General features: G+C 37.5%; 1 protein-coding gene across 9 annotated transcripts in view; it reads left to right on the plus strand.

Annotated features, from left to right (window-relative positions):
* Positions 1–15386, plus strand: part of TBC1D4 (TBC1 domain family member 4) — a 247029-nt gene that overhangs the window by 218121 nt on the left and 13522 nt on the right. For all 9 annotated transcript variants that reach the window (XM_089899442.1, XM_089899441.1, XM_022577030.2 and 6 more), the window contains 5 exons: positions 612–772; positions 2844–3053; positions 6683–6841; positions 10495–10653; positions 12992–13236. In XM_089899442.1, the coding sequence (XP_089755568.1) occupies positions 612–772; positions 2844–3053; positions 6683–6841; positions 10495–10653; positions 12992–13236 (934 nt within the window). The remainder of the gene's footprint in view (positions 1–611; positions 773–2843; positions 3054–6682; positions 6842–10494; positions 10654–12991; positions 13237–15386) is intronic.

Here is a 15386-nt window from a genome sequence, read left to right on the forward strand (position 1 = left end):
TTTAACATGTAACCTATCCAATCTCATTTGGCCGCGCTTTTTTCTTTAATATATCGCCTAACAATAATCCCAAGGTTGACTCTTCTGCCTTTGTTCTGGTTACTTTCTATCACGATCCAGCTATTAGTAGCTAACACTCTGGAGACAGATTTAACAGTTACAGGCAACTGGAAGCTATCTTGTCAGCCATCCTATAAGAGCTATAAGAAAAGCTCTTTAAGAGCCTTTTATGAAACATTGACGTTGTTTAGAATAACTGCTGATTTTAGTTTTTAGCCAATTTTAGGAAAGCATGAGTTCATTAGTCAAGCAACCTTTGCTCCTCTGTATAAGTACTTCCTTTGCTCAGGCTAGAACCTGAAATGGTTGGCTACTATGGAATGAGTAGAAACAGGTGAGCTTCTGATGACTGGGCTGTGGCCTGGACTGCATCTGACCCAGGATGTGGTGGCCTTGGTGACCAGTGTGCCTGGTGATGCATCGCTCCATGTTGCCTGTGGCTTGCGCTTGCCCGTGGTAGAACTTGTGAATGGCTTGTGCTGCCATTTTGTTGTGAAGGATCATGTTATCCAGTTCCCCTTGCAAGTTATATATTTATGTGCTTTCTACAGTGATGGAGAGGGGAGAAAAAGGACCTCGTCTACCTGCAGCAATGAGTCCCTGAACGTTGGAGGAACCCCTGTCACTCCTCGCCGAATTTCCTGGCGGCAGCGCATCTTCCTTAGGGTTGCCTCTCCCATGAACAAATCTCCCTCGGCCATGCAGCAGCAGGGTTCGTGTGATACTTACTACAGTTACCCCTTACTAGCATTGTAAATTAGGGAATGGAATGTGATGCTTTGTGTACAAAGAGATTTAAGTGATTACAGTAGAGAAACAGCTTCCCTTTTTATATCCGATATAGTGGTTAATGTGTCAGATATCATTAGAACCTATTAGACATTCAGCAAATCATGTTGAATGGATGGATGAATGGATGAATGAATGAATTTTCAAAACGTGTTTTGGGGCCTGCTTCATAATGCATAGGGAACTAGCACAGTGATAGAAAAGAAGTCATAGATTTTTTTATTATTAGAAAAGCAACATTCTTTTACAAGAGTCACACATAAAACAAAGTAACATAGAAATATTTAACAATAGAAAAGTGGATGCAGATACACCAGGCAAACATCAATCAAAAGAGAGCACTGGCAGCTCTCTTTGCAAATCAGACCTAGAAGAAATTAAAGCAAAATGCCCAAAGGTGCAAAGTAAATGTACCAATAAACAAAAAGATTTAACAATGGTGAGAACGCTCATAATTATATAGCTTGGAGAGCTAGAAAATAACACTAAGCAAAATCTGAGGGAGAAATAGATAAATAACTCTCATGGGAGATTTTAACACATTCCTCTCTGAAAATTAAATATAGAGAAATTAAATGTAGATAGTATTTGAGAAACACAATTAAACAAGCTTGATCTGATATTTGTATAGAACCTTGCCGCCTATAGAGAAAGTTCATTCATTTTCAGCACACATGGAACAGTCGTAAAAAATATTTATGTACTTGGCTATAAAGATTTTTAAATGAATTCCAGATAATCGTGTTATTTATACTATATTCTCTGATCACCCTGCAAAAAGAAGGAAGGAAGGGAGGAAAGGAGGGAGGGAGGGAGGGAGGGAGGGAGGAAGGGAGAAAGAATTAGAGGACAACTGAAAAATTTCATGTGTTTGGAGGCTGAAAACTGTATTCCTAGAAACTAGAGGGAAGAAGATATGATCAGAGCCCTACAAATCAAAATTGTGTGGTATTTAAAGGGCAGTTCTAAAACCAAGAAAGCCAAAATTCAAATGTGCTAAGTATTCAATCCATAAAGTAAGATTTTTTAAAAAAAATTATTTATTAAGAAAGTAAATAATAAGGGTAAGGGCCGAGGTCAATTAATAAAGAAAAAAAAAAACAAGGAAAAAACATTTCTACAGATAAAATTAACTCTGTCTGGGGTGGTCAAAGAAAGCTTTACACAAAAGTTACGTATTTCTTTAAACTCATTGCTGGGAGAAGCATCTTTCAGAAAAAGGGACGAGAAAAGCTCTAGAGTCATTGCAGAGAACTTTGTGGGTCAGGGAGTCATGAGAAATTCAGCATCATGAGAGCAGATGGCAGATGGAGACAAGAAGTTGGAAAGGTTACTTGAGGTCAAAGTCTGAAGCGGTCTATGTGCTATTCCCGGGAGTTTGGACTTTGTTCTATGGAATATATGCATCCATTGAAATGTTTTAAGACACAAAATCGTGATTGTTAATAGGAAAATAATTGGCAACCGTGAAAAAGATGGTCTAGAATGGAGGGAGAGAATGAGCTCCGGAAATTGGGTTATAGTGTTGCAGGAATGAGCAGTGCTGAGCTGAGCCATGACCAGAGCCGCTCAGCTGCTTTACTCTTGACAGATTCTGATGGTAGGTGTAGACCTTAGGAGGTCACTAATGCTTACTGATGTAATCTTTTTGTTTTGCACAGAGAACACACCCAGAAAAATTGCAGAAGTGTTGAACTGTGGGGGAAGGCCAGGTCATTTTAGAGCACCTATCTTATAGGTCATTTTGTGCGGAAAGAAGAAGTGGTGAAATTACATATACTTTTGTTTCACTAGGAGAGGGAAATCTGGAAGGGGAATTCAGCCTAGCGAATTTACTTAAATCATTAGTTCCAGAAACGGACAGTTACTGGGAGAGCAGCTTTGTGAACAACTTTAAAAGTGGAATATAGGAGGAGAGAGCGTCAAGTCCAGAGAGAACTTCTGTAGTCTGGGCTACGACTTAGGAATGCCTCTCACTGTTTTCTTCTCTGCAGATGGACTGGACACGAGTGAGCTGCTGCCACTGTCCCCTCTTGCCCCACCCATGGAGGAGGAACCGCTGCTTATATTCGTGTCTGGTGACGATGACCCAGAAAAGGCTGAAGAAGGAAAAAAGTCGGAGGAACTGAGGAGTTTGTGGAGAAAAGCTATACACCAGCAAATCCTGTTGCTTCGAATGGAAAAAGAAAACCAGAAACTTGAAGGTTAGCCATTCAAACAGGACTATGATATCATATGATATGATACTATAATCTAAAGGTGTCGTTTGTTAATACTATTCCCCCCGCGCCACACACACACTCAAACTCATTCTCGGACTGTATACACACTTTTACCAGAATATCTACTGATTAAAATTGTTTAGTGCTATTTCGTGAGGTGGTTATGACATGGGAAGCTGACCAGCTTAAGAAATTTGCATTTTTGTTTAGCAGATTTAAAACATCAGACATCCTTTGAGTATATTTGGGTGATAGAATAATAGAAGGTAATAGAATGTATATAATGAAGTCAATGTGTTTAATATGACTGAAAGTTTAATATCATCATGTACTACTTTAAAAAAACCCTTAAATATGAAAAAGCAAATTCTCTTCTTTTCGAATATGATTTTCAAATTTCAGGCTAATTGTATTCATAATATGATAAATATGCCTATTTCAAATAAATTATATTGTATCCATTCCAACCAATTACCTATTATCAAATCAAGGTTTCTATGTTTTGTTACTGTTTTTTGAATTTTCTATTTAAAAAATCATATTGAAATCATTAAATTTATAAATGGATAATTTATAACAGCTATTGTGCTATTTGTAGTGCTTTATTGCTAAGTTTATGCATACCAAATGCTTTAGAATGTGTTTTCCAGACTTTAAAATAATAATGTTATTTACGCCAGTGCTGATAGAATCATAGACAGGGAGATGTGCAGATGGTACCAAAATCTGAAAAATTTATTAATGCCATTATCTTGGGCAAATCATTAACATAAAAGGGCCTTGTTTTTCACATTTATGAAATGAAAGATTTAGCTTAAGTGGGCCTTTGACTTTTAAGATTATTGGAAAATGTATAATCTAGATTTTTCTCTGACTTGCTTTTATTATGCTGTCTTCCAAAAAAAACCCTTTTTTTAGTACAGGCAGATATTCACATTTCTGTGTTCATCACCTGCCTTAAGATTCCTTTTACTATACCTATTGCTCAATTAAGTTTTTAATATTTTCTTAGTTTGCTAGGGCACAGCTATATTCTTTTTTTTTTTTTTGCGGTACCGGGCCTCTCACTGTTGTGGCCCCTCCCGTTGCGGAGCACAGGCTCCGGACGCGCAGGCTCAGCGGCCATGGCTCACGGGCCCAGCCGCTCCGCGGCATGTGGGATCTTCCCAGACCGGGGCACGAACCCGTGTCCCCTGCATTGGCAGGTGGACTCTCAACCACTGCGCCACCAGGGAAGCCCAACAGCTATATTCTTATATATATTATTGCTATGTTCTTAGCAGAATGAAAAGTACATACGATTTTTAAACGTCCTTAGGAAATGAATCTTCTTTTCTTTCAAGTTAAAAATGCAATTAATTGTTATTAACATAGCTTTTAAAAGTTTGATGTGATAAATGGTATGCCTACTCAAGCTTCCATAGATTTTGAAAGGAATTGAATTTATGTTTTTTGTAGTTGAGTATATCTTGAACTAATGCATAAACAGAAAAAGAGGTTGAAAAAAGATGGTTATGATTTCCTTAAAACATTTAAAGCATGAAATTGTATTTCATTAACAGTTGGGAATATGTACAGTAGAATATTATATTAAATATTAATGGATAATTTTAGAATCATAGACTGTTTGAACTGGAGATTAGAGATTATTTAGCTCCATTCTTCATTCTGCAGCTGAGTTAGTGACTGGCTTGGGGAGGCTAAGGAAATTAACCTAAGGTCCAACAGTGGTGTACTGGCAGAACAAGTATTAAAACTCCAGTTTATTTATCATGGTTCTTGGGCTTTTTCCCAGTACGCCATAGTATTTCTCAACTATATGTGTTAGTATAAGGAAATGGATGATACAAATGACTCTGTGTATTCTGTGTATTATATATGACTACATAAATTGACAGAATAAGAGAGGAGGTGACATTTAGAATATATGATCAGAAACCTCTGTCGGTCCTATATTTACTTCTGTACTTAAATAACAAACACAAAAAATAGCTTAACCCATTAAAAATGTATCTAATGGGGGCTTCCCTGGTGGCGCAGTGGTTGGGAGTCCGCCTGCCGATGTAGGGGACGCGGGTTCGTGACCCGGTCCGGGAAGATCCCACATGCCGCGGAGCGGCTGGGCCCGTGAGCCATGGCCGCTGAGCCTGCGCGTCCGGAGCCTGTGCTCCGCAACGGGAGGGGCTGCAACAGTGAGAGGCCCGCGTACTGCAAAAAAAAAAAAAAATTAATCTACTGGATGAGCATTTCTTCATGGTTCTTTGCTCTTGCCTAGTTAACCAGGGCAAGTTTTAACTGCTCTTACTCAGCACTTTATCCTCAGGGCCTATGACTGGCACATAGCAGATGACTATTATTATTTTAAATGAATAATCTAGAGAAGGTTGGAGAAAAAAAAAATCTGAGGAAATTTTATTCTTTGTCCATTGTGGAAAAACATCATTAATAAAGTTATATTTAGGATTATATTTAGAATGATATTTGTTATTAACTTTTAAAAAATTGCTTGATGATCATAGAGAAATATAAAGCAAATATCGAGAAGCAAAGCTAGACTGTTAGAAAGCCATCTAGTGGTATCTAGGAGGAATTTTTTGTAGTGCGATTTCTCTTTTGATTATATCTGGACTTTTAAGTAGACATTTTTACTGGCCTGTTGGAATAGCAGTCTATTGTAAGATATTTTAATTCTTTTGAAATGGCTTCAAACACTAAGTTAAGAGTAATACTCATTCTGCTATTGTTTTTGTGCTGTCGAGGACTTTGGATGCATGACAAAGATTTGTGTTGCAGCAGGTAAGGTGGTTGAGCCCTGGAGCTTGAATGGATACAGATTACTCTGAGAGGCTCCTGTTCAGTGTGGTCCTAATGAAAGAGAAGAAATACACTCACATGTTTTTTTCTCCCTTCTCCCCTTTTGGAATCGATTCTTCAAGATAAAGACCAAATACAGATAGTGGTTTGTTTTATAAGCATTTCTTTTAATGAACTCTGGGCTTAGATTTTAGACCATCAAATGAGAGAAAATTCTGTATTATTCTGAAAAATGAAAGTAGTGTTAGCTTCAGAAAAATGAATTTTCCTCTTAAAGGTTATTAAAAATGGACACAGGAATGTATAACCTACTGTTGTTAAGGGCAGTATTGGTAACTCTGGAAATAGTTATAAAAATGTATCAGGTTATCATGGTCAAATATTTCTCAAATCAAGGTTAGCATGAGGCATTGTTTGCTCATATGTCATATATAAAATATTAACATTTTAATGGTGTTTAAAATGATGCAAGCTGTCACTTCTGTGGTTATCTATTACATTTGTCAAAAAATTGATGTTTCAAACATGGTTTGTTTTTTATGCTTAGAAGACTTATCATCTGTAACACACCGAGTAAAAGCTCCTCAGGAAGTTATTCCTTGTGTTTTTTGTTTTTTGTTTTTTTTTTTACATGAAATGGCTCAAAATTTAAGAAACCTTTCATGTATCCTCAGTTTTTTTTTTAAGTCTTCTTTTTGAGCAAATGTTATTTGGTATGGTTTTACAAATGCAATGAAACATTACAAATACTGTGTTTTAAAAGCATATAGGTCTTATGTAAATTCTGTCTTCCTTAGCAAGCAGAGATGAACTCCAGTCCAGAAAAATTAAATTGGATTATGAAGAAGTTGGAGTATGTCAGAAGGAGGTCTTAATAACCTGGGATAAGAAGTTGTTAAACTGCAGAACTAAAATCAGATGTGATATGGAAGATATTCATACTTCTCTTAAAGAAGGTATCTTGGATCATCTCAATCAATCTTTTTTCTTTTTTGAAAAGCTTCAGAAATTTTTTTGATTCGTGCAGCCTAGGCATAATTTTCTCTTCGTGCTTTGCCTATAAAAAAGGAGAGGACTTTGTTTCTGCCTGTAGTTGGTGACTGTATTGGTAAGCACGTGGTACTAATGGAGATATTCTGTCCCTGAGGAGACAGCAGGCACCTTTTCTACAGTTTCCTGCCTCTTCACCAGCTGTTTCAACTCAGTGTTGTTGTTTGCCAAGGAAAGATCACATGCATTAGTACAAATCTTTGATCATATCCGTAAAAATATCTCAGGCTTTTAAACTTGACTCATTTGTCATTTGCTCAGAAGTGTTTATTTATAATATAAATATATGTGTATATTCATGTACATGTTTGTACAGATATATATTATTAGCAATTAGTTTTCCTACCATCCATTCTTTTATTTATTTTAGAAAAACGCTTTTATTTAGCCTTATATTGCATTTCTGCTCTGTCATATAAAATGGCTGATATTTAAACGTCTTAAATTTAAAATTAAAACTAATATGTGAATTGCTTAGACGCAGTTTCTGTGACTCAGATTAACTGTATTAAAATGAGAATCTCTATGACCTGCATAAATAAAGATCCCAAAGTACCCAAAATAACCTGATCATGAATCTTGTTTTAAAAGACTATGGTAATGTGAAACTGTTGCCCAATTAAGTTTAAATTAAAATTAATTTTGTAAGATGCTACACTTACAAACCTGATACATGGTTTTTTTCCTTGAAGATATGGAAATCCCAGAGATTTTCGCTGACTGCATTACTTGGGAGACAAAATAGTGGCTAATAGAATGTGTGAGATGTAGAGCATACTGTTCTTTGGTATGACTCAAACATGTTTTGGGGGTGTTCATCTTCCCATTTCTTATAGAACAGAGTTTAAACTTCTCAGCATTGTGCCCAAGGCCCTCCATGATTTCTCCTTCATCTTTCATCTCACTTTTTTTTTTTTCCCGGTACGCGGGCCCCTCACTGTTGTGGCCTCTCCCGTTGCGGAGCACAGGCTCCGAACGCGCAGGCTCAGTGGCCATGGCTCACGGGCCCAGCCGCTCCGTGGCATGTGGGATCCTCCCGGACCGGAGCGCGAACCCGTGTCCCCTGTATCGGCAGGCGGACTCTCAACCACTGCGCCCCCAGGGAGGCCCTCATCTCACTTTTTAACCTCCCCTGCCTTGTAGCCTGTGCTTCAGGGATGCTAACTACTTTGGGTCCCAGTCTGGCACAGGCTATTTCTTGCAGGGATGCTCCAGCTCTCCCTACCCTCCCTCTTCCATCCTCTCTACCTTCTCCCCATTTCCCGTCTCCTTTTCTTTCCACCTCATCTTCTTCTCCCTCCTCCTTTGTCCCTCTCTTTCTCTGCACCTCTCAGGGCCTCCGTACATCCTTCTTCCCAAAGTGATTGCTGCCTACACTCCCAGCCTGGAGAATCGTATTATCTCTCAGCTCTCAGTTCAAATACCATTTCCTCAGAGTGCCCCTCTCCCCCAGTAAATTAGTTTTGTTTTATTATTCTTTCTCATGATTCTTTCCCTTTAATTGTGCTTATGATAATTTATAACTTTGTATCTATGTGTATATCTGTTTCATGTTTTCTCACTCCACCCCCCATACTCCTAGCACCTAAGAGAGCATCTTGCATAAGTTATTTATTGAATGAATGAATGAGACTAATTTTCCTGAGAATGGATTTATTCATCTCTCAGTGATGAGGTATCCTCAGTGCCATGCTCTAGTCTCTGCTATATGTTAGATGCTCAATAAATATTTAATTAAAGTGAATTACTTTTTTGTAGAATTGTTACTGGATGGATAACAAGACAGCCCTCTCCTGTTATCAATGATTCATTTAATGGGCTAATGAAAGTTACCCTCTAAAAATGACTTTTTGCACAAGATCATTCATTCATTCATTCATTCAACAAATATATGAGTAGAGAGGTATATTCTTGGACTTCATCATACAGAGATGAAAGTATGCTAACTATTCTCAGGGAGCTCACCATCTAAGTGAGGAAACTAGACAAACATACAGTATAGTGCTAACTGTAATCCAATATGGTAATGGTGCAGTCTGAGTCATATAGCATATGGAAAGGGACTTCTTACTCCTAGAGATGTTAGGGAGAGTTTCTGCAGAAGAATGGTATTCAGGCTCATCCTTAAAAGACAAATAGGGCTTCCCTGGTGGCGCAGTGGTTGAGAGTCCGCCTGCCGATGCAGGGGACATGGGTTCGTGCCCCGGTGCGGGAGCCTGTGCTCCGCAACGGGAGAGGCCACAACAGTGAGAGGCCCGCATACCGCAAGAAAAAAAAAAAGACAAGTAGAGATACACTAGGCAATCAACTGGAGGAGCTTGGAGTTTCATAAACGCAACAGTAGGAACAAGAAACTGGAAGTGTGAAAATCACCATAAGCTTCTTATGGCCCTACACTGAGTATAGCTAGATACTTAGTATATACACTTAGTGTGGCAGGGAACGGGAGGTGATGGAACTATAAAAAGGTGGTTTGGAGGTATACCCTGTAGAGGGCCTTAGAATTCATGTTCGTGAGCCTGAGTTATGCCTTTTGGACAATAATACTTTGAGCTTCTGCAGACTGTTACATTGCATCCCAAAGAGATCAGTGCCATTATACCTTTCTCTACCCAGCTGGAGCTCAGGAACCTATTCCATATCTAGTCTTTTTGGACTGAAAACAGTGAAATAAAGTTGCCTGCACTGTACAGATTTGAATTCTGTCCCTCCCAGTGCTGTATTTCATGTCCCTTGGCATAAAAAAAAACATACTTTTAGCATACTTCAAATTGCTTGTTTTGGTTTTCAAGCAGACTGGAGTTAGTGTTTCATTATACATGAATATAGCAATTATGCTAGCTATTTTCTTCTCAAAGGCTGAATGATGTTCTGGAGCACTGCCTTCATATTGTACTTACCATTTTTATTATTTCATTTTCTTGTGGACCATATAAGAATGCTATTTAATTCTTTTTTACAAAGTTACTTTTTAATGACAGCTATTTAGAAATCAGAGTATGAATATTAGCATTTATTACCAGCTTCAAACCAAATAAAAGGTGAAAATAGGCAGTAATACATTTCAGTATTTCAGAATTTGGCCTCTGAAACTAGAGTTCTAAACTGCACTAGCTGTGAGAACTTGGGCAAGTTACTTAGCTTCTTTCTGCCTCAGCTTCGCCATCTGTAAAGTGTAGATAATAGTAATTACCTGCCTCATTAGGTTGTTTTCTGAGCACCTGTGAATAAATTAGGTGCAGTTTCTGTAATTACAATGCTCAGAAACTAACTGTCCTCAATAAATGTTGTATTAGGCTCTCAATCAGTGGTGGCAGCTGTTCTTGTTAATATTGCCATTATTATCCTTGTTATTTGAGGGTTTTCTTTTGCAAGACACCAGCTACAGGATTAAACTTTTCAAAATATGCTTCTGTCACTACATCGTACTGTGTGATTATAGGGTGGAACGCAGGACAGTAGAGCTGCCTATTTTCATGCATTACATAGTTAATCAACTGTGATTTAGCACCTTCATTCCAGTGTTCAAGACCTTGCTTTCTTATCTCTTTGACTGTAGGTGTTCCCAAAAGTCGACGAGGAGAAATCTGGCAGTTCCTAGCTTTGCAGTATCGTCTAAGACACAGATTGCCTAATAAACAACAACCTCCTGACACATCCTATAAAGAGCTTTTAAAGCAGCTCACGGTTCAGCAGCATGCTATTCTCGTGGATTTAGGTATGTTTGCCATATTGATTATAATTTACAAAAGTAAATAATAGGTCCTTTTGTTGAGTTTTTGGGGGTTTTCTATTTGTTTTTAGTTTTGATAAAGACAAACTATTGGTCTGCAGAGTTTCTGGCTTTGTCCTTTCCTGCGGGCAAGTTGGCCTTATGTCTGGTTGAAGATACCCTAAATGCTTGAATATAAAGTGAAGTTTTCATCCTCAGACTTGTCCTCTGAAAAATCTTGTATTTGAATCATTGTAAAGGTCATATTATTGGGTGCTCTCAGTTCCTGTTTTTCGAACAACTGACTTTTGTTTGGGATAGATAATTATTAGCTTGGTCAACACTGGTCTTGAAATAGGTTAGAATAGGTTTAAAGGGGCACCAGAAAATTTAACAAAGGTCTACTAAGTATTCCTGGACATATTGCTGAAAACAAGCTTTGGAGTAAGCCTTTAAGAATCAATACAATATGTGGTTATGTTGTGGAAATCATGAATACATCCTTATAGGATGAAAGAAAACTTAGCTGTCCTAATGTTATGTGCATTTCCAGTGGCAGCATCATAAAGTCATCCTTTTAAACGCTGAATTTCAAATAACTTATGGAAAGTAAAAATGGTGTGATTTTAAAAAGTATATGTCTCTAATTTTTCTCTAGATTAATGTATTTTATTCTTTTAAAATATCTAACTTACTGGATTAAATATTGTACATTGACATTTGGATTATTTCATCTGTATTCCTAAAGGTTGATATATTTAAGGTGGCCAGATACGTTATTTGAGCCCATTTGGGAAAACAAGGGATTACTTTTAATTCAGGCTCATCTTATTTTAGGATATATAAAAATCACAGGCCAAAACGGACCTCTGCTCCTTTTGGATGACAAACAGCTTTTGTTGGGAAAAGGCCAACTCAGTTAATAGTTTTTGAGCCCAATAGAATTGAAATGGAGAATTTTACAGAGAAACTGAAAACTTCAGTTTTTGTCCCGATTCTATCACTGAACAGTAGTTTTAAGCAAATTACTTTGCTTCTGAGTTTCAATCCTGTCTCTTAAATAAGGACAGTGAACTATGGGCCTCTGCAGATCGGTGGTTCTGTGACCGGAAATTGATGAGACTAGAAATTGGGATGTCGTATTTAGAGCTAGTCAAGATATCCTTAAAGAGAAGGAGATGGTGAGATCACATTACAGGGAAAAGGCTGGTCGGAAAAAAATGGAGCTAATGTCACGGACGGACGGTATATTTATAGTTTTCTGTAGCAAGCATTTTAAGTGAGAAAGTAAAATGATAATTTTAAAAATTGCTTATTTGACTTTGCTTGTAGCCATCTGTGTTTCCTCAGTGTGTTCTTGTTATATTCTCATATCTTCCCCTTATTTGCTCTGCAGAATTAATCTTATCAGTTCCTAGGTGAAAAATCACTTTTAAGCATATCTGGTGGGAAACATTTAAAAATCTGGCCTTCTTACAAGTTCTAACTGACATGAGTAATCATTTCACAAGGAAGTTAACATCCCCTTCATTTTCATGGCACAAGGAAAGTCCCGAAGCACTGTACACAGCTTTGGTGGTGAAGATGGGTTTGTTTCAGCGTTTAGTACCAACTTTTTAGAAAATCCGGGACTAGCTTGCTGAAGTGTCTCTATGGTAATTTTGTACACAGAGGTGAATTTTAGAGGGGAATTTATTTAAAATCAGCTTGACCCTTCACTATCCTTGACCTTCTTGGATATACTGAAAAAAGAAAAGAGGTCTACGTGGCTCATGGAAGTAGTTTAAGAAACAAAGCCAAAAATATTTGAAAAAAGTATTTTCTGAATGATAGGCTGAATGTAAAACAAAGCAACCCTAGGAAGTCCCTCTAGTGTCATAATACAAGAAAAGCAGAAAGGAGTCTGCTATGGACCACTAAGATTTCTTTCTAAATCATATGATACCTCCTGTAGAATTCTGATTTCAGTTAGCAGGTAGTTTTTATGTGAACTTAGAATTAGCCTTGATTTATAGTCAGAATAAGTTTTATATTCTGTTCTCCTGGGATCTCTCCTGAATATGTCTTTGATTTGTTTGTGGAATTTTTTTTCCTAAAAAGAAGCGCTGGTTAGCATTGAATGTTTGCTCCCCTATCATATACATGGAGATGGGGTGATGGTCTGGCAGGTAGGACTTGGGACTGGCTAGAGGGAGAGAGACTGTTAGTTAGAGGGGTGCTCCGAGCAGCATTCAGTAGTTTGGAAAAGAGCGTTTATTTATTCCTGGAAATCACTGAATTGCAATTTCACTCTGGTCTCCAAAGCATCAGGTCATCTCAAAAATATTTTTCTTTTCTTCTGCAGGGAGGACATTTCCTACTCATCCTTACTTTTCAGCACAGCTTGGGGCAGGGCAGCTCTCTCTCTTTAACCTCTTGAAAGCCTACTCATTGCTGGACAAAGAAGTGGGTTACTGTCAGGGGATCAGCTTTGTGGCTGGAGTCCTGCTTCTGCACATGAGTGAAGAACAAGCCTTTGAAATGCTGAAATTCCTCATGTATGACCTGGGCTTTCGCAAGCAGTACCGACCTGACATGATGTCACTACAGGTGAGTGGCAGATCTTCACAAGGAATGTGTAACACTCTCACCAGAAATCTTAGCGGGAGCCCTCTTCTAAATTACAGTTAAGATTTAAAGAAATTTGGGCCCGTTGTCTTGGAACTTGGATAAATGTAGAGGCGTGTTTTAGTTCATGGTTTCAGTGTGGGATTTGCGATGTTTCTAAACCTCTAAGTGTACGACATCCATATGCAGAGTAACTTTTCCTTAGTTTCTGAAGTAAATAAATAAGCCATTCTAGTGTGTACTTAAGTCTCTGTTTCCTAAGTCTATGAGTTACCTGGAGAAAGTATCAAGTCAACTTTATTCACTTTTCCTTACCTTGTCAGTTGAAAAAAATCATAGATATTTTGTTTGAAATCTGAAAATATAATGTTTTATTCTCTGAGTGTGTAAACGGCAGGTATCTATATCATGCTTCTTCATGAACTTTCCATGTCTCCCCTGCTTTATCTTAAGGTCAGACAGGCCCTTATAGAGGAAAAAGTGTTCAGAGTCAGCAGTACTTTTTCAGTCTGCTTTTCTTATCATGCCCTGAAGAAGCACCATTAAGATTTTTCAGTTAAGTAGGGTATTCACTGCCACGGCTGTATTCAACCTATTTCAAACTCCCTGTTTACACATTTCTCCTCTCTAGTTTAAACTTCACTTTCCTTAACATATTGTTTTCTAACAAAAAGTTTAAATTTTCTCTGTAGATATGCTATCTTAAACAGCCACTACCTTGCAATATAAAGCTTTTGGTCATTAAGAATATAAAGGAAGGCTTTAAAGGGAAGAATGTCCGGGTTCTCCTCCTTTGAAATGAGATAGGCATGATGCCCAGTTAGTCATAATGTTATGCTTTAGATAAGAACTAAAATATTTTTTAAATGCTTTTAAAATATACTTTTTCCTGATTCCCAATGATCAGTTTTTACATTTAGTATTTCAGTCTTACCAATCCATGGACAAAAAAGGACTTTGTTTTCACTTTATGAATATTATAGTAAGTGGTATTTTCTTGAAAGGATGAGTGGAGAGGGAATGCTCCGTTTTTCATTACTTCTTCAATATGAAAGTTTTGGCAGGGAAATAGGGCTTTGCTCTCAATGTTGGGTTTCAGCTGTGAATTCATATGAAGGGTGTTCACCAGGATACAGAAATCAAATACAGTGATTCCTAGTTGATAACTATGCATAGGTCTATAAACATTCCACAAGTGAAATAGTAATGACTGTGAAAGGTTTTATTTTTTACTTTATTTCTAAACAGTTTACTGTGTCATATCGGGTGGGAAGCATTGGTGCCCTTGTAAGGAGTTCAATAGGTCTGATTTTCAAAAATAACAGTTTGCGATCTATCATTAAAATTTCAAAGAATGAAAAGTATTTGTGAGTAGCATGTAGTCTTGGTTCATGAATAAAAGGGTAGATACAGCTTTCACTTTAAAAATGCAATCATTTTTCAATTTAAAAATTCCTCATCCATTTGACATCATAAAAATTCATATAAACTGGATTTATACATTGATTTAATATGACCCACAATTACCAAGAAATATTTTCTGTCTATAATTATGAAAGTGAAGATGTTTAAGAATCTTTGGGGGCAGTGTTCTTATAGACCATGAGATTGGGGACCTTATTCTGGGAAAGTAGAACTTTTTGATCTATAAAGTGAGATGCAACACTTTTCTACTTTCTAGAATAGAAAGTGTTTCTTATCCAATCAATATGGTGTTCAGAAGTGGAAGTGGCAGCAGGCTTGGGATCACTTGATAGGATTTCTGATTACCTGTGTGGTTTGGGGTTGGGCACTGCAGGCACTGAGCTTATCTGTAAAGGGAGGGGGTCGAGGTCTCTTTTAACTATGGCCCATCACATTTTGTGTCTGCCATTTTCTGTGTTAAGTGTAAAGCATTATATCTTTTTATCTGAAGTCTTTGGTCTCTACTTTTTTCCATCTTCTCTCTGCTACACTCTGCATCTCCCTTCCTCCAGTTCTGTCTCTTCCACTGGAAGATTTTCATGTTGTGTGTAAGGTAGATTTGAAGAATGATTTATTCTCAGCAAATGGCATCTTATTATGAAAGTTTCCTTTGAATGAAGACTAAATTGTGTTTTATTTGTCAAAAGAAATTTAATGTAAATACACCT

This window comes from Delphinapterus leucas, chromosome 18 (genome assembly GCF_059928025.1).
Source record: "Delphinapterus leucas isolate spDelLeu-1000000601 "Yukka" chromosome 18, BTC_Dleu_Yukka2, whole genome shotgun sequence".
In the NCBI taxonomy this organism is placed as follows: domain Eukaryota; kingdom Metazoa; phylum Chordata; class Mammalia; order Artiodactyla; family Monodontidae; genus Delphinapterus; species Delphinapterus leucas.